Source organism: Hydra viridissima, unplaced genomic scaffold (genome assembly GCF_058129835.1).
Source record: "Hydra viridissima isolate aposymbiotic clone 2 unplaced genomic scaffold, HvirCarnegie_v1 scaffold_5, whole genome shotgun sequence".
In the NCBI taxonomy this organism is placed as follows: Eukaryota; Metazoa; Cnidaria; class Hydrozoa; order Anthoathecata; family Hydridae; genus Hydra; species Hydra viridissima.
Genome location: NW_028324304.1, coordinates 10,048,741 through 10,073,197, shown reverse-complemented (window position 1 = coordinate 10,073,197; position 24,457 = coordinate 10,048,741). Strand labels below are relative to the sequence as shown.

Below are 24,457 nucleotides of genomic sequence, written 5' to 3'. Positions count from 1 at the left end.
GATCTCAATCCTATCGAGAACCTGTGGGAGATATTCAACCGCAGAATTAATCGTGAAGGTGTTCGTAATAAGGATCAACTGTTTGAACAAATCCAAAAAGCCAGGGCAGCGATTCCACAAAGTTTCATTGATCACCAGATCGAATCTATGCCTCGAAGATGCAAAGCTGTGATCGACAACAAAGGATTCGCCACGAAATATTGATAGCGAAATACAGCTTGGTCAACATTTTGTCGAGTTGCACTTGTTTTGTCCAGAAGGAAATCAACTTTTTTTAATACTTTTGATAAATTTATTAATTTTCGTGTACAAATAATGAACTTTTTGATGAATAAAACTTGAAGAACTTTGTCTCTAAACAGTTACATTGTTATTTCTCTAAATTGAAAAAATGCAGCACTTTTATATAAAGAAACTAAATTAGCATTATTTGGTTGCAAATGTTTTGTCCAATACTGTATATATAGACTTAATAAACAAAGTTTCAAGATGAACTTCAAGCATCACAAACAATTAAAATAAAAACCTTTACAAACGTTTTAATGCTAAAAATTGCAGATAAATGGCCAGCGACTAAAATACCTGAATTTTTTACCAGTTTAAGTAAATTACACTGCTTAACCCATTTCAAGAAATGACAGCAAGACATATTACAAGGATTTAATACAGGTAATTTTAAGATATTGCTATTAGAGATTTTTCACACAGATTGTTATAAAAGATACAATTATATATATATATATATATATATATATATATATATATATATATATATATATATATATATATATATATATATATATATATATATACACATATATATATGTATATATACAATATACAGCTTATTAGGAGAGAAATGGTATTTAACTTTAAGATGTAATATTTTCCCTAAAATTTGATTGTTACTTTTTCATTTTGAAATATAAGTGAGGAAATCAAAAAAGTCACTTGATCATGCTATAACTACAGAAGATTCCGACCCAAACTGTTAGATTCATGAGATTATCTCTTCCTTTGAGTTACAAATTATGTCAATAACACGTGTCCACTTTCTTAAATGCAAATATGCAAGAAGATTTGTCAGATTAGTGACATCTTGACCATTTTTAAATTCATCCAAAACAGCCTTCGATTGATCTATAGCGTCATATTCAATTTCTATTTCTAACAAATAACACAGACGTTTTAGAGAAAAGTTTTACTCTAAGTAAAAAATATCAAAATCTCCTAAAAATAACTTAACAAAGTAAACTTCACATACCAGAAATCATTTGATCCATTAACTTTAGTCTTGAATCTATAGCCTTCTCAGTAGTCTCAACTTCTAAAAGAAGTTTGTATCGTGCCAACAAGCATATATCATCTGGGACATTAAATAAAGCGCTTTCCTCACGAAGTTTAAAGTCGTAACAACCAAAAACCATATTTAATATCATATTATGATCTTTCAAAATATGATCTATTCCTTCCAAAAAATTTTTTTTAAAAACTTTTAGAAAATTTAAGCCATTCGAATCCATTTTTGTTTCGATTCTATTCACGATTTTGTCCGTTGAATTTAGTTTCTCTTGTAAAATCCGATATTTTCCATTTGTTTCCTCAAAACCATTGGGTTTTTCATCCTCATATTTAAATTGGTTAGAAAAGCTGTTCATTTTCCCTAACTGGTCATTTGGTTTCAATTTCAAATAAATTTCTTGTAACTTTCTTTTCTGCAAGGTGTTATCACTTAAACTGTCTTTATTAAACGGATTATCAATTCTATAATAACATCCTTCTTTTTTTCCTTTTTTCTCTTTCCCGTTAACCTAAATGTAAATTATTTTTAATTTAAACTTCTGAAGAAAATTTTTTTTTTAACTTAAGTTTCTGAAGAAAAATTTGATTATACGTTAAAAATTGCCAATAGAGTGGTGATAATGGCATAGGTGAAAATTAGTTTAAATTTAAAAAATATGATTTTTTTAAAATTTGTGTTAAAAAATGCGGAAAGAATGTTAAAAATCAATCAAAAACAGATCTAATCTTTTTTAATTTAACTTTATTTTGGTATAGAACTTCATTAACTAAAATTCCCATCGAATAAAAATTATTCATTTTGAAAATCATACAACTTTTTAAGCTTAAAAGAAAATTCAAAAAATTCAAACTAAAACATACAATGCTCCAATATTGTGATGGTTCAATAAAACATAATAATCTATCCAAATAGTTATTGGCTAACATTTAATTTAAATTTTTTGAAAGTCAATTCACATGCTAAAAGCGGGATAAGTTGGACTGCTAACAATAAACTGTTTACTTTGAGGGATATATATTTCATAGTCCACAATAAGGGTCGGCGTATCGTTATTATTTTGAAACGATAACAATTTCAAACGATATGAGTTTGTCTATGAAACGATAACTTATCATTTGAAACAATAATATCGGCTTTTTTTTTATCGGTTTATCGGAATACATAAAAGTAACGAGAATACCGATATTTATCGGTATAATAACGATATTTTTTACAATATTTCAATTTTTTTTTTTTTTAAACGCCAAATTTTAGTTCAAATATATTATAAATCTTCAAGTCGAGTCAAGATGTCGTTTTGCCTATCGTTACCGGTTTTACAAGTTAATCCCAATTGTATATATTATCTAGATGTCTAACTTCATAAAAATTCTGTAAAGAAAAAGTGAAGCAACACTGTTCTCCAAATTGACCCCCAGGTTGAAACTCTCCCTGCTCCTGATTTTTTTAAATTTAATCAATCATATGCATTAGTAAACACAATATATGTTGTCAGAAAAATCTGAACTAAATGCTAAATATGTGTACTTTCAAAATTAAAACGCATAACTTTTGGCTTTTTTTCTTCCAAAGTTTTTAAAAATATAGTCAGCCATTATGGTAGTCAAAAAAACCCATTAATATTTATTTATTTCATTTACAAAAAAAACATAATATAAATACATTTGTATCACAAATAATATTAAAGTTAATGCTTGTTTAAATTAAAATTTACCACAGCAGATTTTAACTCTCCAGAACTTTTTTGTCCTATGTTTCTTTTATAACTCATCCAAGTTTTTTTAAATTTGTGATGAACTGATTCTCCACATTGTTCTGCATAGCTACCTAAGCTAATGTTATTGCAATCTACAAAGGTGAGAATGTGACACTAAAATATGTACTTTCCATGAAACTGTCAAGTCATAGCTAAATACATCTTTTGTATATAGTTGAAGACTAGAAAATGAACTTTTGAAATCTTCAACTTTAACAGAAATATCTGTAACCATTTCCAAACCAAACACAGCTGATTTCACTAATGAAAACTTACGCAAACAATTATCGGTAAAATATTGGTTGTTGTAGTTAAGGTAACATCCCTCTCCAAAATACCTAACAGGGGCATAAATCAATTATCATTGTTTCCATCTAAACCTACACCCTCTCATTAATATGTAATGTGTTTTCAACCAGCTTTGAAAAGCTGGCCAAATATGTTAAAGCAAAGTACAAAGTTTATCCAGAACTCCCATCATAATGTGAAGCTCAGGTGGAGGAACAATGTGTTCAAGAAAAGTTTCTTGATCTTCTTTTAAGTAAATGAAATGAGGATTTATTACACTTTTGTATTCCTGCATTTTCAATCTTTTTTTTTCCAACATATACATATTGATCATAACATAAGTCTATGGAGCCCAACGGTCTAAGTTTCCCTGCTTCAAGGAAGCATTCTCCTTCACAATACAGACAGGCATATTTGCCAGAGTGTCTTGAAAGTTCGAAAACACTGTTTGCACACTTTAGATCAAATGCCATACTGAAGTTCACTTCTTCAAGTTGAAGAGGCGTTAATAATTTTTGGAGATTGCCATTATCCTCTGAGACCATCCCCACAATGGCAAGAATATAGCATCGCTTCACACCAGATTCTTCATATATTTCAAAGGAAGAATAATGATTTTTGGATCGAAAACATTAACAATAACTTTTAAGAAGTTTTGACAACCATTTAAAGATATTCAGAGATTCCTGCAATTCAGTCATTTTAACATTATTACTCAATTCCGCAGCACTTGTTAGATTCCTGTGTAAAGAAGAACATAATTTTTTGGTTTTATATTTAGAGAGTTCTAATGCATTTGATAGCTCCATAATATTTTGGAACAAGATATAATTTTTTTTTTCTTTTTGACTTAATTTCATTGACTCCAACTTTAACAGAGAGAAGATTTCCACCTATAGACATCTTGAACTGTTCTACACTTACAATTCTTTCATGCTCCATTTTATGCTTTAACAATCCAGATAAAACTTGTTCTGTATGTTTATCTCCAAGTGATTCACTAATATCTATATGAAATGTATAACTTGTTGATGCATAACTTGTTGATATATAACTTGTTGATATATAACTTGTTGATGTATAACTTGTTGATATATAACTTGTTGATATATAACTTGTTGATATGTAACTTGAATTTTCATGAGTATTAAAATACTCTTTAAAAGATTTTTACCAAAGAAATCAATCTCCTAAATCTAAAGAATAATCTTGACCTGTTTAGAAAAATTGATGCGATTTTTAAATTCAGAAATGTTATAATAAAAATAAAATATGTCATGGGGCATGACTTTTTTTTGTTGTTGTTTACCTGTGTAACTTATCTACCATGAGAATGTTGTAAGAAATTCCTATGTTCCCCGTATCTTAAAATTTTAACATCAAAAATTTTCTAAAAATGACTTTCAATATATTAGAGGAAAAGAAAATAAATGAACAATACCATTGCATTTTGAATGTGAGCTACCTCTTGAATTTCTTCTGAGAGAAACTGAGTTTTATCTTCATCAATGTTTTCTGCCATAGTAGAATTATCCATAGCTGGTTTAAAAATCTGTGAAAAATGGTTAGGAGTATCTTCATATCTAAAGTTAATAGTTTAAAAATACTTTTTTTAATTTTAATTTTTAACAGAAAAAAAAGAAGGATGTTATTACAGCCTGGGATTCCGTGGTTTTTAACAATCCTGAAATCCCAGGATTAAGCATTTTATTCCGGGTTTTTTTATAACCATTTTCGGTTGAACATTTTTAAATTAAAAATTCTTTGGTTGAAATTTAACTATTTTCATATTGAAAATTCCTGAATTATTTTTTTTCGTTCAATTGCAATCAAATTCGAACTTTACAAATATGAAATTCTTGCAATTCTTGTAATTATGTTTTTGAATAATGGGATTAGATTTATTAAAATAATTAAAGTTAAATTGTTATGGCATTTTTAAAATTTGTTATTGTTTAGTCGCATTTATTCAAGTATCTTACCATTTTTATCTCAAATAAACATTATCTGTTTGTGACTATTTTATAGTACTAGTTTTAATTAAATTAAAATTGCTGGTTATTTGAACAGTAAATCTTCTAACAGTAAATTGAACAGTACACCAGTAAATTGAGTTACTCGAAAGACTAGACGCTTCAAATCTGGCTACATCATTAACAGCTTATGAGTCTGAATCTGAAGTTGAACTTTCTGCTTCAAATGAGGCACTAGTCGAAATTGTTTCTGATTCTTCTGACTCTCCATCTGAATCTATTTCAGATGGAGAGTCAGAAAATTAGACGAACTTATAAAGCTGTAAAAAAAGCACATTTGCCTCGCATACCAATTGGATGTGAGACTTTGTCGGTGAAAGTTCAAAAAGAAATGGTATTGTTTGAAAATGGAGGAACACAGAGTGATTTTTTGCAAGAAGCAAATAATTTTTTAATGGCTATTAAGCCTACCAGTGCAGAATCTGAACGTGCTTTTTCTGCAGCCGGACTTTTGCAATAAAAGTAAGAAGTCGTCTGGGCGATGAAATGTTGAATGTACTCTGCTCCCTCAAAAGGTATTTTAAAAATAATCAATAATAATTTCATATGCATATTATATCTATAAAAACAACTACCTCTTTATAATTTAATAATTAAGTATATATAATATTAAAAAACCAAAGAATTTCCTTGTAGTTTAATAAATAGTTTTTTCTAAACATACTTTGAATGTGTTATTAATTTTCTTAAAATTTTACTAAAATATGTTAAAATCTTTCAAGAACAGATATTTAAAAATCCTGGGATTAATCCTGGTATCCCGGGAATACGTAAATGTAATCCCAAAATCTCAGGATTTTAAATTTAGCATAGGATTACAAACCCTAATTTGCAGGTTAGAAATTGGAAAATAAGTTGTTAAAAAAGTTGTAAAAATAAATTGTAAAAAGTTGTAAAAGTGTAAGTTAAAAAAGTTATAAAAAACAAGTTATTAAAAAAATTGTGAAAACAACTTGTAAAATTGTAGTTTAAACAAATTTTGGCTCGAACAAAATAACCAACTTTAGTAATTGAAATATCTAATATTAGAATAAATACATTTTCAAAGTTTATTCACTCTGATGGTGAAAAACTGAGGAACTCTAGATAAAATTTCAAAATTTTTTGTTATACTTAAAGAAGTTATAAAATTCACTGGGCCAGTTAAATTGTTAAATGAATTACTTGTCATGCCAGGCAAGTAATTCATTTAATAATTGGATGGTGAATCTTTGACTTCTAAAATTTGATCTTAAAATCTTTTGCATAGCGCAAACAGTTTATCACTTTTAAAAATTTATTTGCTTTATCTATAATTAAAACAAGAAATACACCTAACTCTCAAGGAATGGGAAGAAAGGTTCTAAAGTAAAACTTAACTTGATAGAGGAATTAGATAGAAGAGTCACAAACTAAAGATGGAAATACTGAATACAATTAATTCTCCTAAATGAATTCAGAATTTGGAGAATTGCACTGAAAAATCATGCAAATATAATGATTATGAATAGGAGTATGGAAAACAGCTAGTTAGAGAAGATGCTACTAAATTAGTTTTTGAACACAGGATAGCTTAAAAAAAACTCATACGGACTCTTTTTATAGATTTCAATGAAGATTGTGGTCTAGTTTAACTGACAGTGTCCTTTTTAATACTTGGATCAAACATTCTTAATAGCTGATGGTTCATCAAGAAAATACCTTGCTACAAGAAAAGAGAGGAACATTTTACTGCTTGTTAAGAACCTTAAGTAAGTGGAATAAGTCTTTTCAATTTTGCACCAAAAAAGGTAAAAAAACAAAGCTTATAAACTGGACTCATTCTTATGAGTGAAATTCTCACCTGTGATATGACCAACAGATAAAAGTTAGTAAATCAGATAATAGTTGAACCTATGAAAGTTCTAAACTGGCCTTCTCATGGGTAGTCTTATCAAGAAAGTTAATATCACTGATCAGTTCAAACAGGATTTGATTAACATAACAAAAATTTTAAAATTGTAGACTTCACAGGCCCAGCTTAAAAAATGTTATAGTAGTACGGTAAGTACATATTTACATGTAAATTTCGTTTGTTTGTTTGTTAGGAAGCAATAATAAAAGGTTTCCACAAACTTAGTTTAAAATTTCATTTACACAAAGAGGATGAAATGTCACTTTCATTAAATTACAAAAACCAAAACTGCAATTAGTTTTTTACCAATCAAATACTTTCATACCTAAAAAAAATGTACTTTACACTGTAACTTTAAACTGTACTTACCACTGTTACTTAATACACTGTAACTTTCCTACCTAATACATTGTAATCAATTAGTACTTAGTATTCAAACTATTAAACCAATAAGTCATAAGTAGTAATAACAATAAAATAACAGCTTGAAAAAAAGTGTAACTTACTGAAAGAATTGATATCTATTTCGAACCTCCTGAAGTACCTCTCGAATTGTATACAGGTCAGTAATCATTGCATGTGTCACCATCAATATGGTGCTAAGAATATCTTTATTTTCATTATTGACTAAAGTTACTGTAGGAACAGTTTCACAGAATGGATGGGTGCTTACAGAAGGTGAAACTGGAGGCAATTGACCATGACGATGCCAAGTGTAATCGTTCTAAAATTTAACACAAATTAAATTCTAAAACATCTAAATAACATTAGTTATCTTTTTTCTTAAACTTTATAAACATCAAAATATATTCAGGAAAATATTTCCTTAGAATTCTTATAAAACTTCTACAAATTTGTGGAACTCATTAGTAGTCTAAATATTTTCAAACACTAAAAAAAATGTGCAGAGCTTTTAAAACATAACAAAACATTTTGTTCTGGGAAAAGTCAGAGAAAATTCCAACCTCCCTGTTCACTTAACAGATAAAAAAAATAAACAAAAAAACTCCCGTTTTTACTGTTAATAGAAATAAAAGGAAATACAAACTAACATTTGGATAACATTCAAATGGCATATTTAGTTAAAATTAACAAATATGCTATTTGAATGTTACGATTTTTAAAAGAATAAAAAGGAATAAATAAGAATTGCATTCTTTTATTATAATAATATCTATACTTGGGCAAAATCAACTGGATATATATTTTTTTGCTTTTCATATAAGAAACAAAAAAATACAGTAAAAGCATAGGAATCATACAGGAAACAAAGTAATATAGTAAAAGAACATTATTTATGTTTGTGAATGTATCTGTTGTTACAATTGTTAGATTTACAGGAGAAAAATTCCACTCACTTTTTACTACAAGAAAAATGATTATTCCACATGTTCTATTTGAAATAGTTTTTCTCCATAACTTAAATTAAATTTTTATGTTAATATTTTGTAGCCATATATTTTGCAGTAACAACAGCCACACAATGAATTGACTCAATTGATTAACAAAAGCAGCTGGAAATTTCTTCCTTTGTTCCTTCAACAATTTGAATAATCTTGCTTTATTTGAATATCTATGTTTTTAAACTTGACATTCTAGCATTTCAAATAAGTGCTTTATTGAGTTCATGTCCAATGGATGGCCAGCTTTAGATTCTCACATTTGAAGCAGAAAAGCACTGTTTTAACAATGTGGATGTGTTTGGAGTCATTATCCTGCTGAAATCTCCAATTCTGTGGCATTGTTTCTTCTAAAATCTCATTGTAATTCATATTTCCAATCTCAACTGATGGACTAACTACTTGTGCAGAGAAGATTCCCCAAGCCATCACACTTCCTCCACCATGTTTTACAGTTGGAGTTTGGTATTTACATAACTTTTGTATGGTAAAAACCTTTTTTTACTAAATATGAATTTTACAGATGAAATTTAAACTTTTGTAATATCATTACCCCTCTCCTATTACAATTAACCTCCAGCCCCCTCCCCTCCCCACACACTTGGAACTAGAAACTATTTTACAGACTAATTTTAGGGTGATATTTTTTCTAGACTCTGACCATCATAATAGTTAAACTTCTTATTTGTTTCAGTATGAACATACAAAAGTTTAAAACTCGTAACAACTCTGGGGTTATCTACTTTGAAGAAAAGAAAATCTTAGAATCGGTCTAATTGGATATATAAAACTGTCAGTTACAGAATGGTTTAAACAAAAAAATTAAATGATTACATATATGTTTATCCTATATTTGCAATTAGAAACAGTTTTCAAAAAATACACATGTTATGACATGTTTTTTAGGTTAAAGTAAACCTGTTTTGAGGTAGGTATGTTGGGAGTTGTAGTCTTTAAACCTACTAGAAACTCCCAAAGCTATTTAAAATCATAATGAACAGATTCAAAGGCCTGTTCAGTTCAAAAATCCAATTCTTTATTTGGATAGGAATTTAACATAAGTGAAAAAAATTCAAATGCATGTTTGACAAGAGCATGTGCTTTGGTTACTTTTAAAGAATACTTTTAAAACAAGTTTGATATAGACCTCCCTGAACTTTTTAATGGTTGATTCATGTTCAGTTTTATAATTAACTTTTTGTTGTTTATAATATACAAAGTAAATTATGAATATATAAAGTTAACTATATTTTGCAGAACTTAACACCAATAAGTGTTTGTTCATCAAAGAATAAGGAGGGTTCTTATTCTCATTAGATTTGCAGTTTCAACATTATAACTGTTATCTTTAGAACATTAAACAACTTTTCTGCTCCTTAAGTATCAGTGCAGGGATTTCTGATCCTTAAGTATCAGTGCAATGATGCTCAAGAATATTGTGTCTGTATACAAGAAGCAACAAATAGTAATGTATTTGCTGAATAATTCTCATCCAGGCACTTTTCAACTTGCTTGTATATGAACATGTTTTATCAAAGCAAAGACACTGAATTCCAACTTAGTATGGATTATTAGATTCTTAATGGCTTCCTTTTAACAGTATTTTTTATGTGATTTCTTATCAAACTTTGCCTTCATAGACAGAACTTTCATGGCAACTTTGTAAAAAGTGGAACTTGAACAGATAAATCTATTCTCATCTGGTTCATGAGGCTCTTTTCTCAACCAAAGTATTTGATAAAAAGATTTTAAGAAATGGAAAATAAAATATTTTTTTAAATTTCTTTAAAAACTTTTGAAATAAAATATTAAAAGAAAAAATTTTAAAATAGGTTCATATAGAGGGTTCACACAAACTGTTCAAAATTGAGCTAGAAAATGACCCCAGAAAATAAACTTTGGCTAAAAATATAAGCAGGAAACATTTATTAATGAAAAAATTTAAACATACTACAATTTATATCTTCAAGTTATTTTACTTCAATTACAGATACAATTATGGCTTAAATGTTAGTTAAGGGTTTTGATGAAGTAAAGTCTATAAGCCTACACAAAAAAAAAGCCTTGTGATGGCACTGATGATATTCAAAATATCCAAAATGTTTATTCTGCCTGAAATTGTATTCTTTTCATGGGAAGAAATCCTGATGAATTCTATTTTTTTACTGATTAAATGTATTTTACATATCGAATAAACTCAAATCACTTAACTCTTAAGGGCTTATTTAGAAATTGATCAAAATTTTTTTTAAGGTAACAAAATCTGGTAAGTTTCTTTTTTGTACTAATCAAGGCATACTTGTACTGTTAATATTTCAAAATGTAGAAAATTTCATACACATTTTAAATATAAATATTTTGGGTAAACATTGAAAAACTTTTAATGGCATAGAAAAAACATCTTTTGTAAATAATATTTTAGATTTGGACCACATTCTGCATCCTAACAGGATATGTACTTCTCAAACACTTCATCTAGACTATTTCAACAAAACACTTAACTTACATTCTGATTGGTTTTACAAGTGGTTTTACATTTACAACTTATTCCATCTTGTGGATCCTGATTGGAATCCACGAGATGGAATTACTCCTTATAGTAAGTAATGCTGTCTTGGTTGATAGAGACTTGTATTTTCTGAGAATTTAAACATATGTAAGGTAAACATTTTAATACTGAAGTTTCAAAGATGTAATAAATCCTCTTCTAAGGCTAGGGTAACAGCCAGACACCAAAAAACGCTTTTTCTACTTTGTCAGAGAAAAATTTGTTTTATTTTTGATATAAAAAATATACATGATATTCTTTTAAAGATGATATTGACTGAACATGATATTCACTGAAGTTGTAACAAAATTGAGGGAAAGAATGCATGTTTATGTAATGTAATAATTGTGGCAATTACAAGATTTTAGGAAGATCAGAACATTTAAATCAAAATGTAAGTTTTTCAAACTGTATAGAAGATTTAAGGTAAGTTGTTTTCTTACAACAAATTCAATAGTATTTAAAAAAAAAAAAATGAAGCAAATTGTATTACACAATTCTTTTCATGTAATAAAATTTACTGAAAGCAAACTATAATCAACTTACATCAAACATTGAGGAATTGCGTAAACCTAAATAAAAATATTTTTAAAATGTATAATGAAACTAATTAGTAAAAATCAAAGATGTGTGAGCTAAATTATACCTCTTGGTTTTGAACATATATGACATAAGTAGAACAAAGGAACATCTTTTGGTTGAGCATAGCCAACACACTCTCCGTGTTGCCATGTTAAACACTGCTCACACTAAAACATAAAGTTAACAAAAGTTACATATAAAACATGGACCGAGATAGTTTAACTTGTTTCTAGATAAAAGAACAGCATATAAAAAATATACTTCCATATATTCTAATATTTCAAAGAAACTAGAAATAATTAAATTGAAAATTAATAACTTCCTAATATAACTCCTAACCAACATTACAGGCAATCTATGATTGGACACACTACATTTGTTTAAAACCATTAATTTAAGTCAAATATTAACATTACTTGAATCATAAAACCAAGTTCACAATCATCTTTGCATAAACACTTCACACAGTCATCAACAGATGGTAATTCATCTTCTGATTCACTCTCAGTTTCAGTACTTTCTATAAGAGTTGTTTTCTAAATAAAAAAAAAATAATAAAAATCCATTTTCAAATACAATTGTTTCTTTAATAAATTTTCGATGATAAAAATAATAACAAAAATAGTAATAATTTCAACAACAAAAGTTTTAACAGTAAAAATTTTAGAAATAATATTATAGCACATTTAATTTACAAATAGAATAAAATAATAATTTGATAGCTATCAATATATTTTATAACTGCTTTTATTGTTATATTTTCTATAAATAAAAATATTGATAAATTCTATTATACAGACTTTTATATAATGCTTGGAGAATATAGTTGAATTAAATCCTAAATTAATTAATATAGCCTTAATTGCTTTATTGACCTTAATTATTATAGAATAATTTAAAAATAAATAGATAATAGGATGATAAAATCTGACAAGTTATTTTCTTAAGGATAAATAATAGAAGTTTACTTTTTCAGGATGAAAAAAACTTAGTATGATAATCACTGTATTTTATAAAACAGTAAAGCAGATTAGAATCAAGCCTGAATCAACTCAAAAATCTAGTATAACAGAAAAAGTTCAAAATACTGTACTGTACATAATACTGGCCAATAAGCCTTTACATTTTTTTCTATGTCAGTAAAAGACTAAAATTTTGTTTGAAACTCTATTAAATAATAAAATATCTATATTGTTTAATGACCTTTTATCATTTCTCTTACAACTTCATGACTTCTTCCTAATAAAAGTTACCAGGCTTAATGACAAATGATCTAGTAAATATGATGGATGTGGTAGATCAGAACCAATGCCTTGTGCTATCTATCCTCCAAAGAATCAATGTTATAGGAGGTAAGAAATCCATAAATCTTCTATTTTAATCTTCTACTTCAGTTCATGTTCATTAAGAAAATCCTTCTTCTTTGTACAGTTCTCAATGGCTCTGAACAAATGATAATCTTCAGGAATGATGTTGAATTTCTCCATTACCATTATGGCATACTTTCTTTATCCTTCAAACTGCCTCACTTGCATTCAATTTGACAGTAAGCAAATGCAAATATGGTCTTTGAGCTTCATTTTTAACTACTGAGAAAAGTTACATTCTCTTGTCTTATACAGCTTTGTGGAAAAATCTAGAACTAAAATGCAATTGATACCTTCAAGCAAACATAACGAATGTTCTGGAATCAGTATAGAAATCATTTTACCTAAACAGCATTAAAGATTGATAAAATTTTGGTAGTCAATTTTCTAAATTTTTTTAAAAAAAAAATCAATACAATTACTTTCAATAAGTGACCAAACTCGTAAATGATCTTGCATTATCATGGTAAAAAACCTTTGTGAATCACCAGATCTGATTGCTTCTATTTGAGGGTATTGTTTAATTTATCAAGTTTGAGATAATACATCGTTGAACTAACTATTTTAATTCTTGGGATAAACTAAAAATACAAATTTTTTTTGAACTACTACCATATTATGTTATAATCTTTCTTTAGTGAATTTTGAAATAGTTTTACTAGGTTAACACATTTACTCCCTGACCTTTTTCATTAAAATTGCTATAGATTATTTATTGTTAATCTTTTTTTAATATGCTTTAAAAATGGATCATTTTTTCAAACTTTAGGAGTAAGATGTCCACCTTAAGATGTCCAGATAATAATTAAAAAAAAAAAAAAAGGTTAAGAAGATAATTTGATTATATAGATAATTTGATTCCTGTTTAACTTTTTACTTCTTCTGTTTATCAAAAATTTCTCTTTTTTATTTACTTTTTTTACTTACAAAACTTCTTGTTAGCCCAATAATTATACCTATTTATTACACCTATTTATCATTTATTTATTTGATAGGTAAAAAAGTTTCTGCATTTATGTTGTTTAATAATTGTTGTTTTTAACTTAATTCTCCCTGCTTACAATATTATCTAAAAGAGTGAGAAAAACTCACTCAAAATTCACTTCATGTTTACTTTTAAAGTTTCCAGAAAGTGCTATGTACTGCAAACATAAGTCTAAAAATTGTTAATTTAAAGATCCTGTACTCAATTCAACAGCTTGAAATTGGACTGTTTACACATCATCTGTGTGCTTCTTCTTGATTTTCCAATAGCAATGCAGCTATGATATGAACTCCAGTGTGAATGTGATTGAAAGGTTTTAGATCGACTTAAAAAAATCCTCAAGCTAAAAATCGTCATTGATGAAATGTGCTGTGGGAGACATTTTGGCATAATTTTTTTTACTTGTCCACATATAAGTTGTAAATACTGTCACCAAGTTTTTTGAATAACTTTTTTATCTCTTGTTTATAAGCATCTTGAACCAGGGCATACAAAAAATGTAGTTTCTGTCTGGAATGTTGTACTTGACAGACATTCTTGAATTCACTATGCTCATGAGCCTGCAAAATCCTTTTCCTTCAGCTGTTCTTTAATTTTAAGAACAGCTTCAGTGAACAGTAATTTGTTTTTGAACAAAGCTGATTTTTATTTTTAATATAACATTACAATTAACTTTTTGATTCATCATGTTATAAACATGAATTTAATAAATTGTTTAAACACAAACTCTGTAAAAGCAAAAAACTTAGCAAACAAAATAATTATTTGAGAATTAAGCCAATTAAATACTGATGATGCAGTATTGGATTGAATTATTATTTAAAATAATTATTGTGTTAGTTAATTAACTTTGTTAAAATTTGTGAAACTTGATTGAAAGTATTTGATTGTGTTTTACAAATTTTAGCAAAGTTATTTAACATAAATTTGTGAAACTTGATTGAAATAGTTGAATAAAAATGAAACTTGAACTTAAATTGTACACCTCAGTATTAAATTGCATGTTTCCACATGTTGAATTAACTTTGACACCAGATTGAACACAAAAGTGTTAAATTATGTGTCAAAGACATATGCATGAAAGACATGTTTGTCATTAAATGGCAGCAACAATAAAAAAATTTAATGGCCAGTAAGACAGACCTATGTCAAATGAAGAAACGATAGCCTAATATCAATGAGGAAGATAGTTAAGGAGAACATGTCAAATTTGATTGAATGATTTAAAAGAATGAGATGTTTTTATTCTATATTAAATTGCCAAAGAACCTTTGAATTTTTATTCCAGAGCCTCCAAACTCAAGAACTTTCCAAAAAATAACTATTGAATAGTTAATGAACTTACTATCTTTTTTCTGGGAGTAGATATCTTAGAAATTAGATTCCACTAACCAAGGGCATGTTACAAGCCAAGATTTCTTGCAGATAAAATATATATTCTAACCCTTTACATGACCCAAGGATCCATAACATACAGGGGTAGGACAAAATAATGGAAACACCTTCAAAAATAAACAATTTTATTCTAATAGGTAGGGTAAGACATAGGCAGTAATTACAGATTGAATGCGCAAGGTATTGATTTGTACAAACTTTGAATGTGTTTTGATGGAATTTTTGTCCATTTTTCTATTAACATTGTCTAATTCTTTTAGTGATTTTGATGACGGACTTTTTCATTTATTGTCTAACATGCATCACAAATATTCAATATTAATCAGGTGATGGCCAGATAAGATGAGTTTTTTTCCTCAGAATGTTCATCATGCCATTCTGAGATTAATTTAGCAGTGTAGATTAGGGCATAGTCATCCTGGAATATTGTGTTGTCATTCAGGAATAGTTCTAAGATCATTGAATGGATTTGATCCAATAAAATATTTAAATAGTCATGAATATTGATACTTTCATGAATGGAAACTATTAGGCCAACTTATTACAATGATATTGCTCCCAAGATCATCACAGATCATTCTCTGTGTTTCACAGTAGGAAGAAGACAGTTGGGTTAATATGCTTCTTTGGGCTACCTCCAGACCTAAACTTGACCAGTGGTCAGAAATAATGAATGTAGATTTATCTAAGAATATCATATTCTTAAACTGCTCCATAGACCAGTTCTGGTGATATTTGCACCACTCTAAACATTTTCTAATGTTTGTTGTCAAGGCCAAAGGTTTCTGGATAGTAGCCCTTCCATAAAATCTTGCATTATGAATCTTTGAATGGAGTTTTTTTTTTTTTTTGTAGAAACTGAATTTTTTAGATGCTCAAGTTCAGTAGCAACGTTAACAGCTGTTGTTTGGTGGTTCTTTTTGACAATTTGAGTTAGAGTACAATGGGTTTTTATCAGAAAGCTTTTTTTTCCTTTCAGAATTGAACTTTGATGACAAATTTTTACTGCGCTTTTCAAATCCTGTCATTACTTTTGAGACTGTACCTCTTGAAATATTTAGCATCTGGGATGGTTTAGTCATGCTTTCTCCTGCCAGACAACAATTTCATCTGATTTCAAAAGATGCATTAGAAATAAATGATAAAAATATAATGGTCATTGATGATTTTACAACACTTAAAAATCAGGTTACTATTTTTAGTGGTGTTTCAATTATTTTGTCTAACCCCTGTAATAAATAAACAGTGTTTTTATTGCTGTTATATGCCTTCATTCCTGAAAAGTTTTGTTGCTGTAAAAGCTTCAGCAAATGATCTCTTGACTATCAAAATTTCCAACGATATAAGAAAGTTATAATAGGGGAAGCTTTACTTCAGAGCTTTGGAAGGCAGACTTTAAGGAGTGATGATTTATCTATTGAAACAAAGAAAACTATTTAAACCAATATTTGGAGTATGATGTTACTCTGGAGTTTGTTCAAACCAGAAGCTGTCATTACTTCTGAAAACATAGAACAAGATAAACTAGTTAATGAGAATAGTTATTTGGTTTTCAAAAAATTTAGTGTTTGTAAGAAACAAATTGAAAGTTGGATTTATGATGGAGATCTGTCTACTAACACTCATTTTAAATGTTAAGGTTCATCTATCATTTCTAATCATCCTAGAAATCTAAAATTAATAATTTTCAGATATAAAGGACCTAGAGAATGGAATAAACTAATTTTTTAATCAACTCTATAAAAAAAATTACTAATTTTTTTTTAGAGTTGATTTTAAGGACACTCTATATCTCAGGCAACTATTTTTCAGCTGTTGTACTCAAATATCGAACTTATGTGTTCAAATTGTATCAAATAACTTTCTACGTCTGAATCTAATAAAAAAAAAATTTGTTGTCATTAACCTCATCTGGGATTCCTCAGAATCATCCATATCTTTGATATCAAAATTAAACATTTTACAAAATGTTTCTAAAATAACAAACTCTTTAACAGACTGTCAACATATACCATACAAGATATTTTATGAGCCAGAGCAGTATTCTTTCATTTTTGAAAAATGATAAATATTTATTTGTTCTGAAAAAATATTGAAAAAACAGCTTTTAAGTTAATCAAATAAATGAAGTTATTGAAGTCTTTCATTTAAATGAAGAAAAAAAACAGCAGACCTTTTACAAAATAATATATACTTTTTATACTCACTATCTAAAAAAGTTTTATGGTTTATATTGAAGGAAATGATATAATTTTGGCAGTTATTTCAAATGACACATCATCAAATTTGTTGCTTTAAAGGTCTTCACTGATATTGAGCTAACTCACAGTTTATTTATCTGTTCTGAAATGTTCTAAATCTTAGTCAAGCCTGTCTACTAAGCATGCCACTGTGTTAAGACTGTTTGATTTTTAATTTTTACTGAAAGCTAAAACTGCACCATCATTTTTATTAAAAATCTGTAACACAAGAATTTGACTTAAAACAAACTAAAGGAACTTCAAATAGATCACTAAAACAATACATTACCACCTAATCTAAAAAAGTGTAATGTTAGCATACTTTAATGTAAAATACTTACAATAAGGGTACAATGGACAGTTTTACAATAAGGCAGTTCAGGGTTAACATGAACTTAAAAAAAATGTCACTTTTTTGTTTCTTGTAGCAAATATATAACTTTGTTAAATTTGCACACAACAAATATAACATTTTAGATGTCTAAAAAATTCCTATATATACAATATTCAAATTATAACAATAAAAGACAAGGCTTTATCATAAAAGAAAAGTTATTACTTTATCAATATTAGGTGATACTTCAATATTCCTTTTAGCAGGTATGATTGGTGTATATCCAGAGAAACTCAGTTCTATGGGTACAAAACAATTTGTTAATAGATAGATGGAAACATCATTAATTTAATACAGGCAGTAATTGTTAATAAATATTAGGAGAAAAATCAACTAGTTTCAGAGCAATTATTTTCAAGTATTTTAAACAAGGTTTCAATAAACAATATTTCATAATCTTTTAGTCTAATTTTAAAAAATTACTATCAACATTACCATTTTTTAAAGGTCATCTAAAATTAGCACTCTTAGTTTTCATAACAAAATTATAACTATTAACCTGCATGTTGTTCAGTTTCTTTTTCATCATTCTAAAGAAATATTTAATAACTATAATATTTATATCACATACTTGCAAATTAAAGAAAAATGATGTTGTATTTTTATTCTATCATTGTAAAGAATATTAGTATAATTAATGTAATAAACCATTTTGTGAGTTTTGCTTTTTGATGCAAATCAATATTAAAACTCCAGAGAAGGCATATTTTGAAAGCTATTTTAAAAGCAATCCATTAAAAATGTTTAAGTCTGATTTTAATTACAGTAAACTTTCAGTTTAAAAAAAGTCCTTTAAATTGATCATTTACATTATTTGAAAATTAAGTTTCCTTTATACAAGTTAACTAGAAGCTTTTCTAAGAGCATGTACTACAATTTAGCCTTAAGATTAGTTAAGATTTAAACAAAACTTCATATAATTACATATATTTCAAAATCAATTTTGATGTTTATTTATTTGCTGTGGCTGTTTATTTTCCTATTATGTGGAAACATACTTCAGAGATGCCATAATGAAGTTTTTGTATTTTTAACACATTAGACCAAAATTATGAATTAAAATTAAAATATTCATTGTCTTTTTGAAATAAAAAAATTTTTTTGACCTAATCGTCCCAATTAGGCGATGCTGTACTTTTTATTTACTTAATTTTAAAGATGCTTCGGAAAATGAGCTTTAAGAAAATTGCAAAATGTGAATTAAAAAATTTAGTAAAAAAAAGTACATGCTGCTGATAATAATTAGAAAGATAAGAGCTTGCATTTTTCTTTTTGCATTTATCTGTAAATTTTAAGCAGGATAGTATTCCATTAGTTCAAATTACATTTCCTTTAAATTCCTTTAAAGATTGATTTGTCTGCATTTTAAGAAAATGCTTCTTCAATTCACTTATGAAATTAAGTTTTAATCATTAAGGTGTTAATTTTATGTGAAATTTTCAGAATAGTTTGAGTTTATTTTGATCATCAATAATCAAGGATTAAAAGCATTTAAGATAAAAATACAGATCCTTTATCAGGCGGTTGTTCCATACCAAATACCCAAAAGAAGTTGAAGATCTCTTGCAACACTGTCCACTAAAGGATCCACAGAGGCAATGGTAATGTTGGTAACAGATACCATTCTGGAAGCCTAACAAAGCTGACACCAACTTCCAGACAAGATTTCTCTGATGATTAAGGACAAATGCAGGGCTGGAGTGTGAACTGCTTGTGAAAAACTAAACTTCAGTGATGACTTCCAAAGACAACAGAAGTCTCTTTTAGCACCTTCTTGGGTGCTAAATGAGACTTCTGTTACCTTTGGAATGTGAAAAAACAGGTTACAAAATACAATGAAATCCTTTTTATCTGCTAAAACTGTAAATGAACAAGTTTAGTTTTGTGAGCAAATGAGGTGTAATGACTATTGTGATCTCATTCTGCAAAGCCATATTAAACAAGCTCATGTACTTTTCACCAATGAACGGCCAGCCCTCCTTCATCCTGTAACAGACAGGCAGAATATGCGCATCAGAATATCTGGCCACAATACTATGCCAGCAATTTGTTAGCCCAAGAAAAGCATCCACATTATGGTGGTTGGAGGTGTGAGTATCCACCGTTGTACAGAAACTACTAAAAACTACTATGAAGCCTTCCAAAGAAACTCTCTGGTGTAGTGATAGTACCAAGTATCCAGATCAAAAAAATGTAAAAGTTGAAATGGTCTAATTTTGTCCGAGAAAAAAATTGACTTTGAAATTTTATTCTATAGTACAAAATTCTGAAATGACAGCACACAAAGTGTTTGCATTTTTATAGTAATGAAAAAACTTCCTGTTAATGTAACAAACAATTTTGTGTACCTGGTGGCCAAAACAAAAGTTATTATCAGGAGATAAGTTATAAAATAAGAGTTATGTGTCCTTTTTTCTATGTAATCAGTAAAGATTCAAATTTTAAAGTTGCAACAAAAACATAAACTGTCATTTTAAATTTTACCCATCCTTACTGTCTTCATTTTAAATTTAACCCATGAATGTTAAAATATAATTCAATTATTTTTGAAATTTAGCATATGTTTTTCATAAAATGGTTTGTTATAAGTTTCTTTACACTTCAACAAAAATCTAAAGGCAAAGATGTGACATTACCAGGACTTTACAACTTCAACAGCATTCTTGTGAGGGCACCAACAAGAGAACATTTGTGTGGGTGTCTCATTTGCAAAATAGGACACATCCAACTGAAAGAAAAAGCGATACCATCTTTCTCAGAATATAAACAAAGAGAAATTATGTTCAAAATGTTTGACACCAATTGGCAAAGGTCTTCCTCATAGTTGCAACCAGTTTAACTTTAGGCAAAATTTGAGACATTTGGTAGCTAAGGATTCACTAGCTTCAGAACAGATTGCATCATTAGTTATTTCATCAAAAGATGCCTCACCACATGGAACAAGGAGACTTGCTCAAGCAAATGGAGGCCAAGTCCCACTTGTTAGATGTAAGTGGATTTTATTGGAAGTTATTTTATTTATTTGATGCAAACATTATACTTAAGCCTTCATCAACTTTTTCTCAAGTGATGCAAGAAGTGCAAAAAAGCTTTTTGAGGATCCTCCTTCAATCGCAGCAAAAGATCTAGCCCAAGTTCAAGTAAACACTGGTCTTTCAAATTCTGGAATTAAAAAACTAGCTGTCATCTTGAATAATGTCAGTGACACAAAGATTGTTGAACCAAACTTCAGAGCCAAGTTCTTTTTCCTTGGAAAAGGCCTTGCAGAACACTTCACACAGGTAGTGGCTTCACATGAAACAGAAAGTCAAAGCACAGGGAATTCCAGTAGTCTGATTGTTCATTGCAGAGACCTGAGTGACCTTCAAAATGAGGTTTTACTTTCCAGAAATGTCTCTTCAAGGTAACTCACCAAGCTTGGCATTGATGGTGGAGGTGGCTTTCTCAAAGTCAGTTGGGGAATTTTCCCAGATGTTGACTTGCCTCATTCTGCATCTACCTAAAGAAATCTGAACTTTCAGCAAGCAAAAGAAACTAGTGCCAAATGACAGCTGCTTGTTGCAGTCTCTGAAGACTTACAAGAGAATTATAACAATCTCAAACAGATCCTTAAACTGGTAAATTCCAGAAAGGTGAATTACTTCATTTCCCGTGACTTGAAATTAGCCAATATAAATTGTGGTCTTCAATCACACTCAAGCTCTCACCCATGCACATGGTGTGAAATTGATTCAAAAAATCTGGCCAATTGTGGACAATTAAGGACTTTTGGATCAATCAGAAAATGCTTCGCTGCTTTCACAGCAACTGGATCAGACACCAAAACTGCAAAGCATTTCAGGAATGTTGTTCACAAACCTCTGACAAATCTTCCAGATTCCTCATATGTTCTGGAATTCATCCCTCCAATGGAACTTCATCTACTTTTTGGTGTTGTTAACCACCTCTTTTGAGCACTTCAAGTGATTTGGCCAAAAGCCACAGAATGACTTCATGCTCTACATTTTGGAATTCAACCCTTCCATGGTGGCCACTTTGCAGGAAATGATTGTTACAAACTGTTGTATAACATTGACAGTCTTCAAAGAATGGCAGAACAGAACTGTGCTTTTCAAGTCACGGTATATATTGACACCCTTCGAAAATTCAACTCCGTTGTGTCTGCATGTTTTGGATAAACTTTGGATCCATCTTACATGAAGAAAATTCACCAATTTCAAACCTCCTTCTTGTATCTTCAAAATTTAGCAGTGACACCAAAAGTTCATGTAGTTTTTTATCACATCAAAAATTTCATCAAATCTAAAGGAAGGCCACTAGGGTTTTCAGTGAACAGGCCACTGAAGCTCTTCATTGTTCCTTCAATCCCCACTGGCAAAGGTTCAAGCAGCTGAAAAGTCATCTAGACTAAGGAAACCAATTGGAAACCTGCCTTGTTGATTACAACAGCAAGCACATTTGAATGATTCATTTCATGATAATTCACCATTTTTCTGTGTCAGAATGTTAACCATTTAATATATAACAAGTTTCTATTCATTTTTGAATTGAACATGAGTTTTTTGTGTTGTAAAAATGCAAAAACGTTTTATGCTGTCATTTCAGATTTTTGCTATAGAATAAAATTTCAAAGTCATTTTTTTTTCTCAGACAAAATTAGACCATTTCAACTTTTACATTTTTTTGATCTGGATAATTGGTGCTATCATTCCACCAGAGGGTTTCTTCGGAAGGCTTCATAGTAGTTTTTAGTAGTTTCTGTACAACGGGTTTATCAACTTCAGATTGTTCTAGCTGGACAAATGATTAATGAACAATATTATTATAAGACTTTGACTGTTTATGAACCAGTCCTAGAAGATCTTCTTGCCTTTCCTCTGTAGCAGTTTGTTCATGTGTCTCCAAAAAAATGGTGCAAGACCTCACACTGAAAAACTGATAATAACATGGCTTCAAGAACATGACAAGATTATGGCAAAATTAACTGAGAAACTCTCCTGATCTTGATTGAGTACCTGTGAAATCACTTGCAGAAGTGCATTTTATCAACCACAACTTCAAACACATCAGCAGTTGATTGATAGAGTTTAGGAGGAGTGAGAGAGAGAGAGAGTATAACACAGTGATATCACAACCCTAGACAAAAGGTATCTTGCAAGAATTTTGGATAGAGGACACACTGATAATTGAAATAACTGTTGCTTTGTAATATTGCAATGTAAACCTTCTTACTCATATAAACAAATAGTGATACTTAATGTGCATAGAAATTACTATACATTTATTAGTGATGGTTTATGTGCATATTAATTATTACATACCAATTAAAACTTTTTGATTATTCAAATTAAAGAATTACTAGTTTCTAATATGGATAATTTACCAAGAGTAAGGATTGCGAAGATTTTGTAAAATAGATAGTCAAACCAATAGTTTTCTTTTTGTTTTACATTTCTTGTGCATGTTTATGATTAAATAGTATGTTCACTGCTAGCATAAACTCTTTTTTAATTTTATAAATTTTGTCAATTACCTGCAAAATATATTTAAATAAATATTTGTAATTTACAAATATTTAAAATATTTATAAACTTTGTCAATTACCTGCAAAATTTTACTTCTCATTCTCTTACATTTCTTTTCTTGTTTAGAACCAATTTCTTTACCATTTATCTTATTAATGTTATCAGATTGGGAAAATGCTAAATATAAAATACTTTACCAGCTACTTTTTGAAACAAAATTAATAACACAAGTGATTACATGTATATATATACATACATACATACATACATACATACATACATACATACATACATACATACATACATACATACATACATACATACATACATACATACATACATACATACATACATACATACATACATACATACATACATACATACATACATACATACATACATACAATTATTATAACAATTATTATTATTACAATTATAATTATAATTATTACCAGTATATTACTTTTATTATCATTAAAATTATTATCATTATTATTATCATTATCATTATTATTACTATTATTATTATTATCATTATCATTATTATTACTATTATTATTATTATTATTATTATTATTATTATTATTATTATTATCATTATTATTATTATTATTATTATTATTATTATTATTATTATTATTATTATTATTATTATTATTATTATTATTATTATTATTATTAATATTATTATTATTATTATTATTATTATTATTATTATTATTATTATTATTATTATTATTATTATTATTATTATTATTATTATTATTA

At 28.3% G+C, this 24,457-nt stretch overlaps 1 protein-coding gene across 6 annotated transcripts in view; it reads right to left on the bottom strand.

Annotated features, from left to right (window-relative positions):
• Positions 1 to 865: 865 nt before the first annotated feature.
• The window catches only part of LOC145188703 (uncharacterized), a 63,117-nt gene continuing 39,525 nt past the window's right edge, over positions 866 to 24,457 (bottom strand). For 5 of the 6 annotated variants that reach the window (XM_090086606.1, XM_090086608.1, XM_090086607.1 and 2 more), the window contains exons 8-17: positions 23,769 to 23,866; positions 18,664 to 18,694; positions 18,330 to 18,403; positions 12,200 to 12,319; positions 11,848 to 11,950; positions 11,748 to 11,773; positions 7,760 to 7,977; positions 4,789 to 4,930; positions 1,265 to 1,811; positions 866 to 1,167 (exon numbers count right to left, since the gene is read on the bottom strand). In XM_090086606.1, coding sequence (XP_089942732.1) covers positions 998 to 1,167; positions 1,265 to 1,811; positions 4,789 to 4,930; positions 7,760 to 7,977; positions 11,748 to 11,773; positions 11,848 to 11,950; positions 12,200 to 12,319; positions 18,330 to 18,403; positions 18,664 to 18,694; positions 23,769 to 23,866 — 1,529 coding nt within the window. In that variant the 3' untranslated portion in view covers positions 866 to 997. The remainder of the gene's footprint in view (positions 1,168 to 1,264; positions 1,812 to 4,788; positions 4,931 to 7,759; positions 7,978 to 11,747; positions 11,774 to 11,847; positions 11,951 to 12,199; positions 12,320 to 18,329; positions 18,404 to 18,663; positions 18,695 to 23,768; positions 23,867 to 24,457) is intronic. The other variant, XM_090086611.1, reaches the window with a different exon arrangement.